At 40.5% G+C, this 24,363-nt stretch overlaps 1 protein-coding gene across 3 annotated transcripts; it reads right to left on the bottom strand.

Moving 5' to 3' along the window:
- Positions 1-297: 297 nt before the first annotated feature.
- tcf3a (transcription factor 3a) lies at positions 298-22,324 on the bottom strand. Of its 3 annotated transcripts, XM_072364550.1 has the most exons (21): positions 22,234-22,324; positions 21,760-22,125; positions 18,422-18,518; positions 17,986-18,058; positions 13,809-13,882; positions 12,983-13,058; positions 12,344-12,384; positions 12,051-12,186; positions 11,605-11,654; positions 10,225-10,324; positions 9,743-9,879; positions 9,476-9,626; positions 9,321-9,379; positions 9,133-9,211; positions 6,809-6,885; positions 6,527-6,700; positions 6,245-6,350; positions 5,997-6,129; positions 5,117-5,364; positions 2,911-3,057; positions 298-2,822 (listed from the first exon to the last, which is right to left on the bottom strand). In XM_072364550.1, exons 3-20 carry the CDS (start codon positions 18,473-18,475, stop codon positions 2,918-2,920), a joined length of 1,908 nt encoding a protein of 635 aa, XP_072220651.1. In that variant the 5' UTR covers positions 18,476-18,518; positions 21,760-22,125; positions 22,234-22,324; the 3' UTR covers positions 298-2,822; positions 2,911-2,917. The 3 variants fall into 3 exon arrangements, with proteins under 3 accessions (XP_072220651.1, XP_072220652.1, XP_072220654.1); XM_072364551.1 differs by lacking the exon at positions 21,760-22,125 and having other exon boundaries at positions 22,234-22,323; XM_072364553.1 differs by lacking the exons at positions 5,117-5,364; positions 22,234-22,324 and adding an exon at positions 3,457-3,692 and having other exon boundaries at positions 21,760-22,221.
- Between the last annotated feature and the right edge of the window lie 2,039 nt (positions 22,325-24,363).

Raw genomic sequence — 24,363 nt, 5'->3', positions numbered from 1 at the left:
AGAATAAAAGCCCATAATAATACTATTACTACTAATAATGATTTAATTATAACGATCAAATTAATGTTGAGTGAATATTAATACTGTAATAAATCATGATATAGCTACTCTAGGAGGTTCTGTGACTTGGTTCACAACAGAAAAGATCGAAATAGGTCCTCTAAAGTCTTCTAACAGAGTATTCTTATGCATCCTAATACGCGACTGGAGTGGGTTTAGCTATTTACTAACTTATTTACTTTACTAACTAGCTTTTATTGCAGACAAAAAAACAAACAAACAAACACACAAGACAAGTGTCTTATTAAAAATGGCACATTTATTGCTACAGTACTGTTATATACACAACAGTTCTTAATATCTACTTTATATATATAAAAAAAAATAGGAAACTGGAGGCACTTTGAGGACGTAGCCTACATAGATATTGTCCCCAAGCATAGAAAGAAAGAAAGAGAGCTGTAGCATGTCATCTTTCACAGAGAACAAAAAGAATCTGTAAAAAAACAAACAAGCAACAAAATTCAGGTGTAACTTTCGAGAGACTAGGTCACTGTAGACATATATTGAATGTACAGAAGTAAGTCTTCAGTAGCAATTTTCCATATTACAGACACTTGTTCTCTAGAGATAGATGATAAAGAAATTTGGATTTGGGGGGCATAATTTCTGTTAAAATGACAAATACTGTTACATGTAAATATCAGCTTACAATGATAAAGCTGACAAGGATCAGAGAGCAATGCACATGCCAATCTAGGACAAAAATATATCACAAAATGAGAACAAGAGGTTTTATGTATAATTCATTAAGTCCTTTAAGTCGTCAACCATGTTCAGCTTACATCTCATGACGCACTTACATCGAAGTGGTCGCTGTCAGCCATGAGGCGTAATTCTTCATTGGACAGATGTTACTGAAATATGTTTTTGTACATCTGTATTACAAAAGGGTAGAATCCATAAATCCTTAAATGCAACATCATCCATCACGTAGCAGAGATGTATTCAGGCACTGGTGAGTAACCATTATCAAAACCTCCAAAGTCAGGAAAATTACTTTTTGTATTCATTTTATGCTTCATATAACATTGAAAGTGATTTTTGCAGTGGATTGTGCAGACTGCCCTGTCTGCCCCTTCTTCAGACTAATCAACACGCTCACTGATGAGCCAGACGTCAGGGAGGGGAGAGGGGATGTGCTGAAGAAACTTATGCCAGCTCTTCTGTCATCAACGAAACTGTCACAAACACCAGAACGATCCAATTACAAGTGGCCTGACATATCTGTGTTCAAACAGATAAAAAAAAAAAAAAAATAGACCCATATAACCACATGTGATGTTAGAGCCCGATCATTTTTGTCTTTTCTAACATTTTTAAAGCACCTGGCACCGAAGAAAACACCTCAATTTGTTCCTGGAATCTAAATTGTGTTACATCGTCTTACATTAAAACATTGTAAACAAAGAAAACGCAGTCCAAATGATACAAACAAACAAAACTCTTACAACTATGTTACAAAGTAAAAAAAATCAAATTAAAAAAACAATGATATATCAATTCTACGAAAGGAAGATCCTTATAACAGGCTCCACAATTGTTCAAGAAAGGGGAGGGGCAAAACAACAGATGCTCAACAGAGTGACTACAACCAGTCAGTCAATGGCAAAGGAGGAAAGGTAGCAGTAACACTCATGATCCCTTTCAATACTTAGTATTTTGTCAACGAGCAAAATGTTATTTACCGCAATACAAATTGCTCTGACGCTTCAGGTCAGCAGGGTCACCGTGCTGCGATGTGACGTGGGCAGGGCGATGCTGGCAGTATGAGTCGTAGGGTTTTGCTGTGACCATGTGGCTGCGAGGTTCTGACTTCAAGACGGTGAAGTAAGCTCGAGACAAACCGCAACCCTCAGAGGGAGAGTGCGGGCCTTTTTGATTCAACCTCACTGTGGATCCTGCAGAGTGGTGTGTTTATGGAGTCTGTGGAAGCCTCTCTCCGGCAGTCTTTCCATTCCACTTGCATGGCAGTGACAATAACAGATGCACAGGACTTTAAGAGATAAGACTCTGGGATCCACAGATCTGAGACATGCAAAAAAAAACTAACCCAGTACATGTGTGAGCCAGTGACTGAGGCGACTTTTCAAGCCTCTGAAATAAATTCAAGAAAAACAGCCTGGAATACCAGCATATCAAAAGGAGAAGTCAGTTTTCCGATGGACCAATTTGTGGCCAGATGCCTCCAAACTTCTGCATATCAGACATAACATATGAGATTCTTAACTTCTATCAAACCAAACACTATGTATGAGGCCAGTTAAGGCATGATTAAACAAAACTCGTTCAATCCTTGGATATAAATCACCCCTCTTTGCTTGTGAAGAATGTAAGACCTCTGTTTCTGATGGGAATGCCAATAACAATCCAACAATATAAATCCTAACTTTGCTCGCATCAGCAATTGATCCGAAAGTCTCGTTTGATCCAAACAGATTTTGCTCCCAAACATGTAAAGCAATTCTTGCAAAGTCCAACAAAAACATGATCATAAGAGCATCCTTATGTCCAAATTCCACTGTCTCCAAAAGCAGTGTCCTCAGTTCAAGGCATCATCACGTAAAGATCAATAAATCTTTCTTCTCTTTCTGAATCTTGTGTGCTTCTTCTATTTAAATTCATCTTCAGGAATGTGGCCACCTGCTTTGTCAGTAATGAGGTGTGTGCGTGTGTTTTCCAGAAGCTGATTGACACACACTGAGATGCATGACAATGTTATTTAAGGCCACGTGTTCTAAGGGCGGTACATTCAGCACGAACTGGAAGGAGAAAGGAGACGATTATTAAGATTGTACAACAAGACATTACATAAATATTCATCATACCAGACAGATTCTGCAGACTGACCTAAGAATTACATATGGCTCACAGGGTTGTGTCCATCGCCTCCTAGAGCAGGATGCCCCCCCCCTATCTGCATCTGGGGGTCCACACCTGAAACCTTCTCCTCCTCTCTCCTCTTGAGGCAGGCGGCCTTTGGATTCAAATTACGCTCTTAGGAAAAAAAGAAGTGATCGGAAACACCGGTGTGTGAGAACCATTTTAGGCCTTAAGAGAAACTTTCAGACAACAAAGCAGACGTGTGAACATAGAACACTGACTTTTAAAGAGGGGCAAAACAAAAAAGGACAAAGCAAGACAGAAGAATGGAAAGCATGGAAAGAAAAGCAGGTGTTTGGCAGAAAAGCAGGGATATACTTCCACTAACGTTCTCCCTTTCTTCTCCTTTTGCTAACTTTGAAGCGAAAGAGCCTACATGGATGCCACACAGTGGGAACAAAGTAAAAGAAAAGGTTTTCCAGTAGGTGAATCCCAGTCAGCTTATGTTCAGCTACAACAAGACATGGCTGCTTGTCTTATGTGGATCAGATCTTCTTGCACTGGCTGACCTACCTCGCACCTGCCTCTCCAGGCTCAGAATGACCTGGACAGCCTGCTGCAGGATGATGAGCTTGGTCTGGGCCTTGTCGCTCTGCAGGTGGACCTGACACATCCTGCCCAGCTCTCTGAAGGCTTCGTTTATGTCACGAACACGCACTCTCTCCCTAGCGTTGTTAGCTAGGCGGCGCTCTCGCTCCCTCTGCTCCTTCTCATCAGCAGTCAGGTTCTCATCGGTCACCGAGTCAAGGCTGCAGCATGAAGGAGAAGTGGGGGTTGGAGGGGCTGGTTAACAAACCCAAATCACAACCCTCCCTGACCCTGGTCTAGCTGTTCTGACTAACTCCGCACTTAGAACCTATAACACTGCATTTCACCTAGTATTTCACCCTGTCAGGATCTTTGTTCTGGGACACATTTCATCTTCTGTGCAGGTACATCTGATGCTACCTTTGAGCTCTCGGAGCAGGAACGAGAGCTGTGGAATTTCTAAAAGAAGATCTCAGCGGAGCAGGACTGAGTTTCAGGAGTGTGAACGCAGGTGTGTAAATATAGAAATGTTTATTTTCAAAAATGTATGGACGCGTTCTCAATCATTCAAATCTTCTGTGTTGTATGTCGAGTAAGCTCGAGACTGAGGGATTTAAAGCCAAGACTGGATCAAGATGCAACAGTAGAGCTGTGTCACTAAATCTTATCGGCCTACAGGAATAGCTTTAGGTCACTTGGGTCCAGGATGGAAGTTGAGGGGATATAATGAGTGACTATCCATCAGAATGAGAGAAGTTATTGGGGAGAGAGGAAGCAACACCCTCTGCCAAATGCAGTACATAGAAAGCGCCACAGAGAGAAGCTAACGTGAGAGGCATAACGTTAAATACATCAGCGGTAGATGTATTTTTCTGAATGTGAGGAGTAGGTCTCTGTTGCCATCTGCAAAAGGAAAATGAACAGGACAGGGAAGTAAATGGCATCATGGAAAGAATTTTTAGAAAACAGGTAGGAAAGTGAAAGGGTTAATGTTGAATGACAGAAACAAGAAGCACAAAGAACTACAACACATCTGGAAGGATGTTAATACGCAACAGACAGCTCTACTTTCATGCCAGCAAGAGTCATTTGTGTAAAAGGTTATAAAAACAGACATAAAAATGCTGAAATAACTTAACTGAAATGAAAGCGGGCCGAATGTTTTGTATAAGACGCATAAGAAGTGACATTGAAAAAGCAAATGACGCCATAAAAAGTTGCTTATGAAGCTCAGAGATGAGGTGGACAGACATGTAAGCAGTTTTATGGTGGAGAAATGCAGTAAGCTGGAAGTGAGACAGCAACATTAGAACAAACAGACCTGTACCAGACAATGAAAACATTTAGGATGAACTGGAGAATGGGCGCGTCTTAAAACTACCACACAGCTTAATATCCTAATGCCATGTCCTCACTTTTGGACCATTTTAGAACAGACTGCAAAAAAGATAGCGCTTGAAGTTAGCTGTACAACATACACGCAGTTATATCAGACGAACTACCGTGATACATCACTGTCATCCAGGAAGACCGAATGTCTGAATAGCTGGACGTGGTTTAGGATGGAAACCAAAGCTGTGTGGGAGTTTTACTTTGTAGAGAGGCCCTTCCCCTCCACTTCCTTCCTCCCTGGACACCCACTGACCTCGAACTTGTTGCTCCAGGTTGAGTATAACGTTAACGGCCTGTTGCAGTATGATCAATTTGGTTTGTGGTTTCTCATTGCTCAGATGGAGCTGACACATGTGGCCCAGCTCCTTAAAAGCTTCATTGATGTCCCGCACGCGTAGCCGTTCACGGGTGTTGTTTGCCATCCTCCGCACTTTCTCCCGCTCAGCCTTAATCTCCACTGGTAGATCTTCATCATCCTCATCATCATCCTCATCATTTGGACTAGTGAAGAGTCCATGGCAGATGAGGAGGGAAACAACAATAATGGTACAGTTCACTTGTATGAGAGTCTACTGTAATGCGGTGACAAACATTGTTACAAACATGGGGCGAATCGGGATGAAAGCCAGTTATAAACAACCTGGCTAACACAGGAACTGAATCAGCAGCTCAAAGCTTCCAGTTTCTGGTAGCATTTATACCACATCATAAGAATCAGGATGATTGGGTGGAAGACTGAGAGATTAAAACCAAACAATTTCCCATGAGATTCCATTTCTGGACTATAACAAAGTCCTGTGACCATTACAATATAACATCAAATTCTAATAAATCCATTTAAGTTAATGTCTGTTCCTCCATCATTCTCCACTTCTACATTCACTTTTTTTAGAGGTAAATTGAAGGTATGCTGATCCACTTAATGCGGTGTTAATATTCCAGCTATTGCCACCATTAGTTTGTCTTTGGTAAATCTCCTTCCTTGTTTATGGAAAGAACCTGAGCAACAAGTTCTAATTTCACGAATAAATAAAGCACTGATTATTGAGTATGCATGGATCCTGCTGATTTACACTTAGAGATGACTGACTCTGCGCATTTATAAAAAAAAAGAAAAAAACATTTATGGACACCTTGTTCGAAGACGGGCCTTCATGTCCTTTTTCTCGTCCTCTGACTTGTCTGTGAGGGAGCAGTTCTCGTCGTCCTCCCTCTCCTCTCGTTTGATGGCGGCACCACTGGAACGATTCGGGTTCCCTGACAGGCCTACACTCAGAGTTCAGAAATAAAGTTAACTTCACAGTCCAAAGGTGGCAAAGTATTTCCATTCTATTTGATTGGGGAAAAAAAAGAAAAATAACCAACAAAACCAAAGTGTCACCTGTAAATCCTTCCAACTGAGAGCCTGGATGAACAGATGCAGGGCCGTGATGCAAAAGTCCTCCACCAGAGGGCAGACCAGCAGAGTCCTCGTGGTAGGCAGACATCTTCAAAACAGCAATTTATATCAGTGCAGCCATGAAAAAAGAATAACAGTTTTACCACTGCACATGTTTCATTTATTTATTTTTTCAAATGACTTTTACTCTACTTTCAATTAGAAATCAGAGTTCATTCAGTCCTTTGGGTATAGTTTTTCTATCACATTATTCATAATTCTCACCAGTCCTGAAAGGCGACTGGCCAGTCCAAGTGCTGAACTGTTGAAGCCCGGTGGTAGCCCTAAGCCGGCCGACAGCAGACTGTGCATCTCAGCGAGTCCTGGTCCTCCCTGTCCGCTGGCGTGTCGCTGAAGAACATTGATAGCTTCATCCAGGCGGTCCTCCATTTTACTTGGCTAAAGAGCGCAAAGTACGGTGGAAGAAGAGATACGTCGACACATGAATGATTGTGTGACCCTGACCTCTGACATTAAAGAAAAGAGTAAGTTGAAAAATGGACTCACCGCTGATTGAATGCCACCCTCAAAGTTAGGTGAAGGTGTGGCCTGACCTGAGGACCGAGTCCACTGGGATGCAGAGCCTTGCAAATAAAAGAGGAGATTAATTAAATGTATTTCGACAAATTTGAAAAGAACATTCACAAGACTAGTGAGTGAGAGGCAATCGAGGTAATGGTCAGTTTTTTATGTTCACCAAAACGACTGATGTAGCTGCAGATATTTGTTGAGCACCTTGCTGGTGAATAATGCTCGACATAAAAACACTTTTCTTTCTTTTCTTTACAATGAAAATGTGTTGAAAAATCAAAAAGTATCAAATCTATGACTACATTTTGACACCGGGGCCAGCCTTTTGTTTTGCAATATTGTGCTGACTATCATTACAGAACAGAAGTTTATTCTGTCTAAGCAGGTGAATTTAGATTTTCTGAATGCACTTTGTTGTTATTTAGAAACAAAAGCTCAAGAAATGCATCATAGACAGCTCTGACACCGAACATGTGCTAATGAACAGCAGCATAACAAGTAGGCGGAACCAAAAATGAACTGAGACAAACAGCTGGTGAGACTGATGTTTTACAGGAGGCGTCCGTTCTATCAGAAATTCTTACACCAAACTGAGAGTGAGAATAGCAACAAGGAACAAGTTGGTCAACCTGCAACAAGACGGCCTGTCACAGGCAGAACTTTTGTGCTAGATGTTTCCAGATGTGCTGTCCAAGCTTCTCTGTGCAGGCACAAAGAAATGGTCAAAGTTGAAGGCCGCAGGGATGGCCCAAAAATGAGTGCAGCAGACATATCAAACTTAAATCGATTCAAAATCCAACACTATCGTGCATAGCTATCAGCTCACAGCTGACAGAGACCAGTAAGCCCCTGGTACACCCACCTACAGTCTGTTCAGAAGTGGTCTTTCCTCTGACGTGGAAACAAAGCCAAGCTGACAGCGGGTGCTCTTGTTCGATAGGGTAAAAATTTAAATACCAACACTTGGCTCTAACAGAGGGCAGTTTGCTTGCCAAAGGTGCAACAAGAACGATTGTCAGTAAGCAACAGTGAAGCAGGGAGAAAGTTCTATGTGCTGCATTTCTGTGGGAGAAACTGTGGTGCAACATTCCCAAACAAGGACGATTAACTATTTCCTCAGCGACTAGAAGAACAAGGGCTGCTCCTACAGATAATATGGAACCCACATTAGTGTCATCTTTTCATCATGGAGTCATTCTGGGATTAGATCAACTTTAACAAGTTCTAAGATGTCTCAGAAACCCATCAGCATACTCCTTTTAAAAAATGAGAATTGGAACTGTTTTAGGCAAACGGTGGTTGTGTAAATTATCATGTTGAGTTCATTTCATTTTTCTGGTTACTGCTCTTTGCTTAACAGTCATTTCCAAAAACCTATTCACTGCATTCATTTTTCTTAAAGCATTTCAAATGTAAAACATTTTAAAAGCACCTTTAAACTATTCCACAGTCCTGTAGATGGTAATAAAACACCAGATTTGTCGATGCAGCAGATATGAAATTCTATGACCAAAGTGGAAATGTAGATGGAGTTTAACAAACACAAATGTTTTCTGACTTCACATCAAGTCCTTTTGCAACTTGCCACCGTTGTACCTCCAATCTGGTTGTAGTTAAAGTATTTGATGTGTGATGAGCTCACGCATGGAGTCAATGCAGAGAATAGGGAAGTGACTCCACCCTCGTTTTACTTTTTCAGTATTTTCCCTTCCTCTCTCATAAGTTATATTAAGGTGTTCTGTGTGAGTGTGAGTGACAGATCATGTGAAGGTGACACTGTGGATGGGGCTCTTGTGTCACGATATTTAATATCTGTCAAGACTAAAATACCATTGTGTGCCATTTTGAAAATGGCCCCATAAAAATATTGTAAAATAGAATAATTTATTACAACTAACTTGCTGATTAGATGACCAAAATATCAAGACAGAGTTGCCAGCAAAATATCCCACAGTACAGTATTCCACATTAGCTGAATGCAGCAGAGGGCAAGACACTGTTAAGTTATCCATGCAGTGTCCTGCTTGAGAGATAACGCTGATATGGATCATACATTTAAACACAAACACTACAATAAAGGTTTTTACAGTATCGTGAATTCCTTCCACTTTAGACCCAATAAATAGAGCTCCATTGTCACGCCAAACTATTTAGTCAGGGATAAAAAATAAAAAAAAACAGTATGTTTTTCAAAGGTCTTATCATCTACTCTGAGCCAAAGACAGGAAAAAGATTCTTAGTTGAACAAACAACACTACAAAACAGCCATCTGACCTTGAGGTCAACAGTTATTCACTCACCTGATATAGCCTGAGGGGAGCCAGAGGGAGTAGAGGGGGATGCAGGGAAAGTGTTACTGTTGGGGTCTGAAGGATAGATCTGCACAAAGAATTTTAGATTTTTCAATCTAATAAAACACAACCTATCTCCTTACATCTATTACTTTTCAGAACATGAACTAGATGAACATATATTTATGGCTGCTTACAGATGCCAGGGCTTTCCCAATCTCATCACCCGAACTTCCAGATACTGTGCCCCGATTTGCTTGATGAATAGAAAACAAATATTTCAATTAAATTTACAGTTTAGCTTCCTACAGCACTCCATGCGAAGTAAAGAGCACATATAGAAGGTATTTACCCATAATGGTTTCAGTGCCAGCAATAGGGGGCGTGTGGCTGGGGACACCAAAGCTGCTGGAGCCCGAGTGGAAGCCAGCAGGATGAGATCCATTTACTTCACTGCCATGCAGGGGGTAGTTTTGGGGAGAAAGGGGTAGGGCCCGTTGTTTCTTGGGAGAAAACAAAAACACAGCAGTTTAGAAAATAAACCAGACAGAAGCCCTCAGTGTATTGGTCAAAAAGTGTTTTAACTTCAACCCGTCTTAAGTGTAAAGGCAGAGCTCACCAGTCTGTCTTGGGGGTTAATAGCAGTGAACGGACCATGCTGGCTCAGATGAGGGGAGTTGCCGAGCACGGCAGAATAACCAGGCTGAATCATTGATCCAGCAGAGCCCCAGTGATCGGAGGGCGGGTGGAGGCCTTCTGTGAGGGAGTATCCAGCAGAGGAGGGGGAAGCAATAAAGGTGAGGGATAACCAGCCCCAGGAGATGAGAAGACAATGAAGGCCGCATATGAGACATGTCACATTACTGTGATGACTCCATTCAACTGTGATTCACTGTTCAGCACCACAGCACCACAGGGGGTCAGTGACAACTGCAACACCTTTGTTTCATCCAGACATAATATAGTAAAGAAACTAATGCACAGCCGCACAGGCTTCTAAGGAAAATTTCTGGTAATTAATTACTCTTATTTGTCAAAAGAAACTTTTCAAATAAACAAAAAACAAGTGGGAGACTGAAAGCAAATATTGGTTCAGCTGACCTTGCATGTAGAACGGTGGTGGGTAGACATTTCCTGCTTTGGAGGCTGGGTAGCAAGAACCATCCCGGCTAAAATCTTCTCCTGTGGCTGATGCATAAACCTGCGCACAAAATAAAGCCAAACTCTTTCATTGAATGCTTGAAAAAACTAACAAAAAAAAAAAGAAACAAACTGTATCGCTTAACATGTGCCTGGGTAACAGGTAAAAGTTTGGGTAAATTAAAGATGGTTTCTGGTCTGACTGAAGGTTTTTTAAACACACATAAGAAGATATACATGCATTAAACACCTGATTAAACACAGCTCTCAAGAGCTCGGTTCCCTCCCTGGTTGGAATCTATTTTTACTGTCTAGTTTTACAACTTAATTGAATAAGCAGACCATCGCACCATTTCTGCAGAGTTCAGCTCAGATCTGTGTGTGTTCGATGTTCACTGTAAGAGCTTTTTTGGGCCTCGTCTACAATTTCAGTGAGATTTGCACATATTAACGTGTTAAACTCAGACATTCTGAGAATGTTTACAGATTCATAATTCACTCTTTTTAACAAAGTAAGATGTTACCATAAAATGTAAGCTGCATGTTAAAACTGAGTATAAAGGAACCACTGTTCTGAACCACGTCTTCCTCAATCAAGACTTTTCAGGACGAAAGTCAAGAATCAAACTGTGTCTGAAAAACTTAAATCCAAATAGACTTAAGTTTTCCTCTGTAATTTGATTAAACAGAGAAAAAGAAGAGGAAAGAGAGGGGAGAGGAGGAGGGAAGGGAGAGATGCACTCCTAATTACTGAACCATCTGCCGAATCCTGGATGGCGGCCAACTCCACTGGCAGCTGGGATAGAGAGATGGGGGAGGGAGTGGGAGAAAGGGGAGGGCTGTTGTTTGTGGTGGTGGAGTGGGGGGAGAAAGGGGGGTGTTGCTAGATGGGGTGGGGGGTAGAGAAAATGAGGAAATAGGGTGTCCAGAGAGCGAGAGTGGGAGGAAGAAAATAGGGAGGAGTAAGTCCCATCAAACCCCAGTATAAATTCTCTTTGGTGATTTGATGAGTGTACTTGGCAGAGGGTAAAGAAATGTGGCTACGAAGCAAAGGGCTCACAAATACAACACACTATAAATACATACTGCAAATGAGTGACTGGGTGAATGAATGGTTTTTCCACTCTGTTCATTTTTTACTTCGTAGTGCAGATGCACAGCTGTAAGACCTGGAAGGCCTGTATCACAGCTATTATGCTGCTCTGCAAGCCAAGGAAAGACTTCAGATGCCAAATGGAATGGGAAAGGGGCGTAAAACATGAAAACACGGGGTCTCATGGAATGAATGCAAGGGCTGAGACATGGTGTAGAGCTGAAGCCTTTCTGGATGTTAGTACTCACAGAGGAGGGCAGGCCAGGGGGCACCTTCCTGATCTTTTTTGGCTGTGATTCTGCAGGGAAGGAAACAGGGAAATCATTTATGCTTACAAAGAAAAACAAATAAGAATGAAAACATAAACTTACTAAAAATGTGACTACACAACAGGCATTAGCAGTTTCACTTGGGCTGCTTATATCCATCTAAAGACCAATCCATCCATCTGTTTCTGTGACAGCTAATTAACGCTTTATTAAAAAGGTAGTCAGGCGGATTTTACTCAATGATGTCCCCTATCGAGAGCTCAGTGATTTTACTTTCCCTTCATAAAAAGAAGTGAAAATGTTCACATCTTTTTTTAAAACCTTAACAGGAGAAGTGGTGATGCACACAAATGTAAATTTAAACCAGCAGAAAGATTCTTCTGTAACAACAAATATGTGTTTGAATCAATGTTTTGCAGTCTCACCGGTGGGGTCCTGTGAGGGTCTCCTGCGAGGATTGCTGCCCTCATAGGTCGAATAAAACTGGGAACTGGACTTAACAGCTGATGGGGAGAGGGCATCGGGACCAGGCATGGTTATCTCACTGGGCACAAAACCCGGCTACAGAAAGGTGTGGGGGAAGAAAAAAAAAATACACAAGCTCACGTGAAACCAGAGAGGTAACTGGATATGGTAAAGTGAGTTACAAGTGAAGAGAAAACTGACAAACAGACACAATATCCTGAAAGAAGAAAATGTGCCTTTCAAATGGATTTACCTGTGTTCCAAATGAGGAGTATGGCCCTCGTTCAGCCTTCCCTGTAAGGAGGACAAGAGACAGAAAAGAAATTGTTAGGATAATGAAAATTGGGGTTTTATGTCAATAATAAATCACAATCTTTTGTATGATGCTGTGTGGAATTTATGGCTGTGGACAGCAAATAAAAAACAAATGGGCCCATTATGAATGCTTTCGGGGCAACTGTGCCCAACCTCTGCCCCCTCCCATGACAGTTAAACAGAGAAGAGCTATAGTCCACTGTAATCCCCAGGGAGAGCCATGGTTGTGCATGGGTGCTCTTTACACCCCCACCCCTCCCACACTGAACACACAAACAAACCCTTCCTCCTAGCCGTCCTAATGACTTTACTCCCTGGATCCATAAATATGCTTTGCCTTATCTTGGTATATTGGTATCCAACATTTGAAGGGCTGCTCTCTCAAACAAACAACTCACTGTTCTGATTCAGTCACACTGTTCATTAATATTAGTGTTTCAGTCAACATGTTCCTCCACCATCTTGTCCAACAGTGGCCCAAGTTTCCCTCTTTCGCTTTGTTTTTTTTTTAAGAAAAAAGATGTGAAAGTTGTGATGGCTATGCTTCAATAGCTTGGTTCAGTTCAAGCCTTCTTACCAGCAATCCCTGATCCGTATACAGGGGCAGAGACAGGGCCCTCACGCTCACTGTAAAGGCCTTCTTGTCCATAAACCTGAGGGAAAGATAAAGAAAAAGAAAAAAAAACAATGGCAGTACTGACATAAATGAAGATAAACAGAATTACTACAGCATCACTACTGAATTAATGTAGAAACATAAATAATACACAAATATATCTCTATTTGCATTATATTCTAATAATAAAAATGCGCAAAAATAACATTTATCTGGGGATTTCTATACATTTGTAATAAGTTTTGCTTAAATTAGAGTTATTTGCTCAGCCGAAAACAAATGCAAAGTAAAAACATAGACACATACATATACATATATACTGTATAAATATATATTTATATATACACATATTTAGTTTAGGTGGGTTTAGACATAAGGTTGAAACCACTGTAAACCTGTTTAATATTCACACAATATTCACAATCTGACTACATCTTTAAGTCTTTTTGAACTATACAAATGGACACACAATACCCTATTAGATACAAAGCAATAACCAACTGGAAAATTTAGTATCTCTCTCTGTAAAGACGATCTTCATAATATTGTGCAAAGTTTCATTTTTATAGGTGACAATGTGGCATTTACATATGACTGTGGTAGAGTGGTCAAATGTAGAGCACTTTTCTTATTTCAGACTGTGTGTGTGTGTGTGTGTGTGTGTGTGTGTGTGTGTGTGTGTGTGTGTGTGTCAAAGGGGTATAAAGTGTGTAATCATCCAAACTCAGAAGCATGACCTAACACCTAAATGGCTGAGCTCAGTGTCATAAGTTAGAATAAATCGTACCCTCCCCTGGTTGAAAGGTGGACTAGTCTGTTCTCCTGGACCCCAGGAACCAGACCCGCTCCTCTCCTCAACACCTGGAAGACAAAGAACTGGGTTATGCCTTTTAGCTCGTAAATGCTATACGCATTCTTAACAGAGATTTATGGCCTGGTTTTGCAAGAAACGTTCAACTTTAGCTGACTTTCTTTGATGCAGGTTTTTCAGGCTGCTCAAAGTAACCTCAATGGAAGAGCTTCACTTCATAGCTCACACAGAGACAGCATAGTGACAGTGCTGTCACATAGTGTGGATATGAGCTGTAGGAAGTTTGAATAATTAACACTTAGTATGAGGCTTCCAGAATCATCCTCGACATTCTTCATTCTCCCACTCCTTTACATTTTCCATGGCAACAGTCATTCATAGCCCTTTTATCCTCGCACATTTGGCTTATAACTTCACCTTATCACAGACTTAAAGTCTCAATCTCCCATTGCTAGCACGTGTTAGCCCTGGCCAGAGCAGCTTTCAGCAAGGTGACAGCATTTGAAAAGAGCGATTTTAAAGGTTGGTGAAGCAGAAATTCCTGCCTGTCCCCCCCCCCTCTCCATCTACTCATACTGCAACACAGCATCTCTGGGGGAAAGCTGAAGCTTAATTGCAGCTCAATTTGCATAATTGTGCATATTAATGAGGCTAAGCTCTATGAATATTCATATTTTTGTTTTGTTGTCTAATTAAAAAGCTGAGGGGAGAGAAGGGGGTGGGGGGGTGGAGGGTGGATGGTAGAGACGGGCTAGAATCATGACAGGATCAGCGGCAGAACAGAATGATGGGTCCATAGTGCCAAAAGCTGCTAGATTGCAGTGACAAGTGTGAGCTACACGGCACTTGCAGAATAAGAGATGAAGGAGACAATGTCTCGTCCCCTCTCTGTGGCTGACTAACCATTTGCATGTCAATCAAAGATAAGAAAAAAGGGAATGAATTCAACATTTGTTTGTGCTTTAAGTGATCTGCATTCAACTAACAAACAGGAAAAGGCTTCAGTTGAGTGTTCTGCATCCAGGGCTGCGTTACATTTTTGAAGATAACTGACGTTATGACAAATGCGGTGAATTAAAGGAGCCCAGTTCGCTCATTCTGATATCATATTCTGAATATTAGTGGACTTCTAGTTGTGGGGGGGCTCTTTCAACAAGTGCATGTTTAAATATTTTCAATGTACGTGGCTTTTTATGAGGACAAAAGATTTAAAAGGTTTTGATGCACTCCAGGACACATAATGGTGAAATAAACAGAATACTGCAGTGTCAACAAGAAATCATTCAAATAAATTCAGTGTCAAACATTAGTAGCTCTTATCAGGTTTTAATACCATTACTCCATAAAATCACCTTAGCTGTAGTTAGGATACATTCAGTGATAAGTAGACAGAAATTTAATAGATCTATGGCAACTAACTTAATAAGCAACATGTAAGAATACAGTTAATTTGTATTAATCATAGAGTTTATATAAAAGATTGACTTAGTGAAGGGCAGAGGTGATGTTCAAGGGATGCATCTGACTAAGAACCACAAGATACTTGCACTGAAGTGATGCTTAAGTGGTAAAAATAAATAAAAATGCTTTTAAACAGAGTTGACTGTTTCATTGTGATGAATAAACAAGAACTAAATCTAAGAACCACTACAAGAAGTGCCAAAATCACGAGAAAAAAGTAGCAGTCCAGTATTCAGACAGACTATGAGAACTGGCGAAGAAAATGAAGAAAAGGGTGAGTAACATCAGACAAATTCTCTGGAGAACCCCAATGCGTTTCTCATCTCAGCAGACTACACCCCTTTAAGCATAGCTAGTCTATAATTACACAGGAAGAGATACTGGAAACAGACAGACGGCCTGAGTCACAGGCTTCATGAGCAAAACCCAGGCACATATATTGACCAAACTTTGAGACATGCCTTCGTTTTAACAGGAACACTGCCCCAGGGCAACTACTAGTGAGTGTACCATTTGTCTGCACTACTTCTTCCTTCCCTTGGCAAAGTGACTCACAAAGACACAAAGAATGATGTTAGATAAAATCTCAAGAGTGAACGCTGTAAATGAAATACTGAACAATATACAATAACAAAGCTGTGCTGTTTTAACCTTTGAGTCACCGGAGACTTCTTAACACAACACACTGCATTCTAACCAGCTAAGACATAAAGCTTAGCTTGTATTTTCACACTGTGAATCATATGCAGTATTTTTAACAACAAGATGATCCAGCTACTCCAAACTTTAAACTTAAACTTTAAAGCAGGTCCTCTCGTGACTTTAACAGTCTTTAGTCTTCAAAGATTCGGTCACACATCTGCTTGAAAAAGCTCATGCAAATTTTCATCTTTTCCCCTTCTGCATTTCTGCCTCGTACCTGAGTTTAAAAATACATTTTAGGATTTTCAGTTTCTAGTGACTAAAAAATGAAAGCGCACCAAAAAAAAAATAACCGAGTGAAAGAGACCGAGCAGAGAAACGACCATCACTGAGGGCTCGAGAGGGGAGGGTTCACCACAGCCACACATGTTAAACCTTTACATACCTCAAGTCTAAACCATACAGGGAAAAAAGGCCACTAACTGACTCTATATGGAAAACTCGAAGCAGCTGCAAGAGGAAGAAAGTTTGACTAAATGAGTTTTTTTTTTAAAGGAATCATATGTCAGCATTACCTTAAGTAAAGACAAAAACATAGCTATCTTGACTACATGTAAACAGGCCTTAAAACTACGATTAGAATCACACTTTAAACCACAAATACAACTAGTTAAACGAGCAGCAATCTATCCAATTGTATCTGCAAAGGATGGCATGACCTTGTGGTAGAATAGTTTAATATTATTAGAAATATGAGATGTCAAGCCACGCAAATGTGTTAAGCAGTCTGGACATTACTCTAGCTCCACCGAGGCCACTGTTAAAAACTGTTCTTGAAATGGGTATTTTCTAATGAATGAGTTCTATTGCCACATTCAAACATTCAACCAAACACCGTACAGGTATATCACAGATGTTTTCCCTCATGTTGGGAAAGCTCTTACTCTGAAGTAGGAGCTAAAAAAAGACCATTGAAACAGGGCTCTATTAACCATGACCGGCCATGCTGTGTGGATACAAAAAAGAGGGGGGAACTTCCTTCAATAGTTGTAAGGACTATGAAAAGGTTCCAGTGGTCTGAAAACACCTTATGAAAAGCATTAGCTTGATAACATCAACTAATGTCCGTTGTAAGCGTACACCGTACATTTGCAAAACAACATGCAAGTGGCTTTCAAGTGAATAGACGTAACGGAGACCCCTATACTCCACCCAGCAACTGAATGCCTTGGTTTCCATGTTATCCTTTGAATATCGGGTTTCTTTCTATTGCTTGCTGAAAGACTTACTGCACCTCTTGAATAAACAAGGCCAGAGAAAGGTTTGAGTAAGACATGGATCTGGTGAAATTGGCAAGGATACACACACTAATTGCTGTATATGACAGTCTCACAAAGAGACCAAAAAAACAACAAAATGAAGGAAACCGTCTGAACTTGAGTAGCTTGGAGGCGGTTTTCTTTATAGTAAGCTACATGCATGCCTACAAAGTCATTATGCTGTTGAGCTGGTAAATGTGATGGAACAGAACTTTATTAATGATGAGGATGATGACTAAGACGGATAAAAGGTCTAAGTGAAAATGAGTTATGTGGAGGAAAAAACTAGGGTGCGATAAAGCAGGACAAGGGAATACTGTTTTCCACAGACTAAGCAGAGGAGATTAATCGGGCTGTTCCCACCAACCCCCATCCTCTGCCTTTGTTCTTACATGACTGAACGGCAACAGCTGAGAAGGTGAGGGAAGGGACACCTGTGAGGGGAAGGCGAGATTTCCTGAAGTTGTTAATATTTTCTGAAAGTTCTACAATAATTTGTGATATGAAACTCAATTCAACAGAAAAAGAGAAGAACGGGGAAAAAAAGTGTTTACTATTACAATAATAAGGACAGTTAGAGAAAGAAAATTAGGTAGTGAGACTAGAGAAAGGCCCTAAATAGGATTATTTTAGAAGACTCACAAGGAAGCAATACAAAAAACAAGGTCACCTTTTCTCACTGGCAACAGGTGAAAGAATAAGAAGAGAAATAAAATTTCAGTTGTTCTTACCAGAACCTCCAAACTGACTGCTGGCGAGAGTAGTCGGCCCATTTTTACCATTTGAAACTGGAAGCTCAAACATCTGCAAAGAGAACGAATGAATCTGTAAAATATAACTGGAAGTCAGTGAAGCCATTTGATTTTCCCTCCTAAATTATATAAAAAATGGATGATTAATAGTTCAAACTGTCCTGTCCTCTTTAACCAACAAGTGTTCCAGCTCTTGGATTTTTCACTTCTAAAATTAAAATGACACTACGAACAGTCAGCTGATGAAACACGCTGAAACCCTTCCAACGCTCATTGACCGTTCATCCCGTTCATTCACACTTCAACCTCCTCAGCAACAGTTCGGGACTTCTCATTAAATCAATAGAACAATATGTCCTTCTGTGACCAAAGATTGACACAAAATAAATCCAGGCAGTCTTAAAAGAAATCTTACCGCGCTAAAATCCAGCAAGTCGCTGAGCTCCTTGTCTGTTTCCACTGCAGCCATTCTCTGCTGCTGTTCACTGGGCCCTTTCAGTGTCAGCAACCAACTGCAAGCAGAGTTAAGGAGAACATGAGTTTATTTGGCCATTTATAAGATAATCAATCATTCTGACCAGCAACAGAACACCATGTTTGAATATATATAAAAATAATTGCTGTTTTTTGACAGTTTGAGATTAAAAAACAACAACAACAAAAAACAGCAATGTTTTAGAATATTATTTGTGTGGACAAAACAACCAAAAAGACGAAGTTTATTCCAGGAGTGAACAAAGTGACTAAATGGCTTAATTAAAAATTAAAATACAATGCTTTGGTTCTGATGCTTTAACATAAATTAATGTTATTTTTCAATTCAACTTCAGCTATTGAGTATTGCTAGTAATAGGAATGTACATCAGTCCCAAAGATAAAACAAATATATCTTCTAAATATCATAACATCAGTTGACCCCTCCCACTCACATCAACTCAGCTCTAGTTGCAGAAAGTGTGAGACTGCAAACTTGCTTTAATTGATAACTTTACAATAAAAAATTTTACAATAAAAAAAATCTAAATCACAATATCTAAAGGTAGGTCATCATTCATGTCCATATAGCATAAAAATTTACTGTCCCATGCAATAGATAATGCTTACTAAAACTCATTCACATATAGCCTTCTCCATCATTAAAGGCTAATTTGTGGTTTCCATGTCCATGCATAGAAACGGAGATTGGAAGCACATGTTGCTTGATTTATTAAGCAATTTACAGTGCAAGTTGGTTTGCCATGTTGACAGACTTTATGCATTCACATTGGGAGGAACAACAACAACTTCAGAGAAGCAAAATGATGAGCTCCTGTTGTTTAAGAAGGAAAATAATAAACAAACAAATAAACAAAATCATAAAAACACTATTGTTGGCCAATGTTGGTTTCAATTACGAGTGGTACATGTTTGGATAAAAATAAATCCCTTGATGCATCTCCAAGAAAGGCTACGAGTGTGCATACAGAGTTGCATTCATTAGCTACAATGCTATGCACAATCCAATTTTTGGGGCATCCATGGAGAAGATATCCTAGACGGGCACATGAGTAAATTAATGTAACAGAGACCCTTGCATACAACAGACAGGGAAAGCTTAAATTGGCTCTAATTCCAGTGATCTCTCAACCTTACAGCATGGCATTACCTTACCTGTGGTCAGAGTACTGACTAAGTAATGTAAAAATACAACTAGTTCTAAAAGTAGCCCACATCTAAAATGGGTGACCATGGTTCAGCCGCTGGTTGCAGGACACTGGCTGTTAGTCGGCCCCTTGGTTCAGCCCGTTTCCTCCACCTTCAAACCAACGGCTCCCAAAAACTCTTTGCAATAGATTCAAAAGAAGGATAACATGACAGCACGAATTTGCAGCAGCTCTTTACAATAAAACATATTACTGGAGTACATGCCACCTAGAGGACATCATGGTGGGATTTTAAATTCTAATTCTTCCAATTAGTGCGGGACATGGCCACTCTTACTCTTCACTGATGCAATTAACCTGAGCTTGTCTGTCATTGTTTTGAGACATGACACTTTAAATCTGTTATTCTGACAACTGGGTTAAGATAACTGCTTTTCTATAGTTTTGCTAACAGTGTAGTCATTATGACCACTGGCAAAATCTGCACCTTTTCTGGTAGATCAATATGCATGACTATCCCATCATATAAAGACGCTGAAAAGAATGGGGCTGGTCCAGAATGGACATCTATTAAGTCTGGTCAAGAAAAAAAAAACACAAAAACAAGCCTATGGTATTTATAAGAAAATAAACAAACAGTTTGTGACCCAAAGTGCCTCCCAGATGTTATGAGGTGACTCCAAGGCTACCAGCTGACTAAATCAACATTTTCGTGACATCATCAGGATTTCCTTTAGTCTAGTATTAAAACGTTGAACAATGGAAAGCCAGGTGGTTTTAGTTGTGTGTGGCAACATTGCCTTTCACATGAAAATATATATATAAATTCATACACTGTTGTATACATGACAGCAGAGCTGATTTTGCCTGTTACATTGTGTAAATATTGCAACTTATACTTTTGTTTATCATCAGGTAAAACAATGACAAAAAACATCACACAAAACTAATACAGCTCATAAATGAGCAGGACTGGCGTTTCCCAAAAGTGTGATAGAATACACTACATCATCAAATATAACAAACTAGAGCCTACCTAATAGAGAAATCCGCTACTACCAAAGACCAATACGATGGCAGCACATACTCAAGCAATTTCTGTGTCTGTGAGCTGAGGTCAAAATGGGGGATAAGCGCTTAGCCCCTCCTAACAAATGGAAGTTGCCTACGCTTGTCTTGAGCACCCCCACCTTTGGCCTGCGTATTTGGAGAATAAGTTATATGGCAGAAATAGCCACACAACAATATCCTTCTACCTGGCGTCAAATAAGAGGCAGACGGTTAACAACAGCTAGAGTTTTAAAAGGCTCGTGGGTCCGTTAAAATACAAAGGGACGTTTAAAAGGACCCGAAAACCTGTTGCCTGAGTTCACATCGAGCAGCAAAACTGAGAGACACTGATGAACACAAAGAGTCAGGCCCCCAGAGTTTCAGTTGAGTGGCAAAGCGCACGTAAACCGTAAAAAAACGTCAACGTCGCTTAAAAGTATCGATCAAAAATAGTTCACCGTCGTCTGGGAATGAGAAAGTAAGGCGCTAAGCTATATGGTACGGTTAACGGTAAGAGGGTGGGTGGGGGTGGGGGGGTTAAAAAAATATATCCAAGTTGTACTTTTTTCGAAAAGACATCATTTTTCGACAACTTTTGGTAAATGCTTATTTTACAGTGGCACGGGCTACATTGGTAAAACTACCATCCGAGTAATAACTACAAGAAACTAGCATTGCAGGCCAGTGTTATAAAAGAAGTCAGCAGGTTTATATTAACGTTACACGGCTAACGTTCAAACATAAAACCTACATACGGGTACAACCGACAGCAAGACCCCTGGGGAGATAACTCAGTCTAGTAATATGCTAATGTTCTTTAATGTTACAGCCCATTGAAGTGAACAAAGAAGTCTTTTTCATCACACACAAGCTACTAATGCTGCGAAATAACACTGTGGGCTCAGTCAGGCCGAAAATCCAAGACCCCGCTTTTCCCGGTTGTAGCATTCAGTACAACTTGAACACTGTACTTAAAACTTGATTATTACGTCGGTACCAACGTTAATAAACCACTTCTACTTGACATGCATGTGCCCGTTATAAGTGTTTCCACGTTTACCTGTATTCAATAACGTGGCATCCAGCGGAGAGAAATGAACGGCAGCAGAAGAGAGAAAAACAAAGTTAGGGATAGGATCCGTCTCCCGTGGTCCGGGCTGTGGGCTTGATGAAGAGGAGGAGAGACAACGCAAAACCACTTCTCTGTCGTCTCGTCTCGTTGCTGTCTTCGTCACGAAGATGAAAACACGTCTATCTCACCAACCATAACTCTTGTATTACCCTTTCCTAATAGTTATAGAAACTATAACCATTTCATTTTCCAAGTAGACATTTTAGCAGCCTCCACATTGTCGGTTCCAATGGAATATCACTCCGCACCACAGGAGGACATGGACGCTCAAACATAAGCGGTGTCCAATTTCAGCTGAAACGAAGCAACCAGATGAGGCCGGTTTCGACAGCCCGTGTATTAAATGCAGCGGATAAATAAATACCGTTGAATGTCACCGTTCAGAAGCTGTGAACGACTTACAGACGATCCGAGTAGCGCTTTGCGGGGATCTACGTCGACTTGCGGATGAGGACGACTGAAAGCCCAACAAACTAGACCAGCAGAGGATGGAACGATAATATCCGAGGGAGGACCAATTGGATTCCACGAAAATTTGATTGACGCGCGAGCCGTCCTCATACATTTCAGCGTCAGCTTCTAGGACAGTCTGTTTGCCAATGGGTTTTGTAGCATTTTAATTTATTCTCGAACTGCCTGGGCTGCAAAAATGTTCAAGTATGGATAGAAAAAAAAAGGAGGGGGGGGGGGTGCTCGGTCAAGCCAAACAACATAAGAATATTACGAGTTTCTCCTTATCTCTCATGTCTTACAATACATCAATTCCTGTATAAATTACGAGGCTTACAGGAGTCCATGTTTAGTTTTACAACATAAAAAAAAAACAACGAAATGTCTTTACCCATTTGCAACTCTGTAAAATATTTTAGCATTAAATCAGTAGCGTTAAAAAAAATGCATATACGCAAGAAGAAGAAGAAGTCATGGTGCCCTATAAGGTATATTTTAAAGTCAGTATTAACCATCGACATGGATTCAGGTCATCCTGTCATCATCAAATACTGCAATATTTTCCTAAATGTTGTCTGAGCTGTCCACCAGTTTCATCATAGCAAATGCTGAGGAGAAACAAAGTCGTAACAAAGTAATGATGACGCTGTTTACATTTGTCAAATTGAAACCAAGAGCATATAGCATAAGCCATTGTGAAAAAAAAAGAAGGAAAAAAAAGGGCAAAAGAAAACAAGCCATGTTAGTGTATTGCACAAATTTGATATTTGAGGTTATGCAGACAATTTTCAAGTTAATTTTGGCTTTTATTTCTTGAGAAATCTGCAACCGGTTTGGAGGAAAACAACCAAAGTAACATCTGTGCGGGCCTTTACGAGAAAACTCTGCCATCCACTTTGTGGTTTAAAAAAATGCGCATGCACACATGTCACCACAGCAAACATCTGCATCTGATTAACAGAGAGGGTAGAGCGGATCTGGTTATCATGTGATTGAGCAAAAGGATCATCAGGCTTTGTATATAAATTCTGACTTTTAACATGCAAAGAACAAGCAATCTTTGTTTGCCTGCAAATGTAAGAACCGCACTGTTAAAGACACTTGCTTTAATGAAAAAGGCTCTGACAGCTCAGGAGTTGGTAAAGAGCAATGTGGTAAAGAGCGTTCAGTCGGTGTGAGCACATCAACCTCATTATGACAAAAGTACTTTCATGTCACAGATTCAGTATGAAGCTCCGACAGTACACCTGGGGAAAGGTGGCGCATATATTCGCATGGAAGCGATCATATCACTGCTGCCTTTTTTAAAAGTAGGACAAATGAGACTGGGGTAAAACAACATCAAGGCTGTATTGCACGGTGCAAGACAGAAAAAAAAAAAGGAAGAAGCAGCTATACTTAGAGTGGAACTCCATTTTCCTAACCCCAGAGTGCGTACTCTCCTCACCACCCACTCTTTTCTGGGGCCTTTTGTCTTCTAGACACAAGCTCTCAGGCTTTGTAAATGGGTTACCCCAAGCAGCCACCCACGCATCAGGTACAGTGTCAAAACCTGGGGCATCCTGTTATGACTTCTGGTTTCCTGTTTCCTGTTCAAAATACAGTCCCCCCCAACCCCCACCCCACCCCCCAACACACTCCGATACTTGTCACGGAGCAAACCGAACAGGCCTGGGATCAGCTTCTTGTACAGGTACTTAGGAACTCATTGGGTAAAAAAAATTAATCTTACACACTGCCTTTTAAGACTCAGTAAAAAAAAAAGTGGTGCCGTGGTTTTCTGCTTGTCATGTCCAATGAAGACATCACCCTTTTCATTTTTGATGTTCATTTCATGGGGTACCACACACTTTGATATAGAAGCCGCTAGTTTTGAGCCCAGTGAAATATAAAAAAAAACATCATAGCCCCAGTAGCAGCTGTTTTACTTCATTCTTCACATGCAATTTGTTTTTATTTCATGTATACATACTGCCACTTCACATGCCAAAGAGGAAGACGTAGAAGTGTCCAGGGACCACTGAAACAGCAATAACAGCAGTGTGTGCTCGTGTGTGAACTGCAAGTTCGTTTGCAAAGAAA

This window comes from Leuresthes tenuis, unplaced genomic scaffold, assembly GCF_036924035.1.
Source record: "Leuresthes tenuis unplaced genomic scaffold, fLeuTen1.0.hap1 SCAF_14, whole genome shotgun sequence".
NCBI lineage: Eukaryota > Metazoa > Chordata > Actinopteri > Atheriniformes > Atherinopsidae > Leuresthes > Leuresthes tenuis.
The sequence above is the reverse complement of the archived record's forward strand: the minus strand, read 5'-3'. Positions and strand labels throughout refer to the sequence as shown.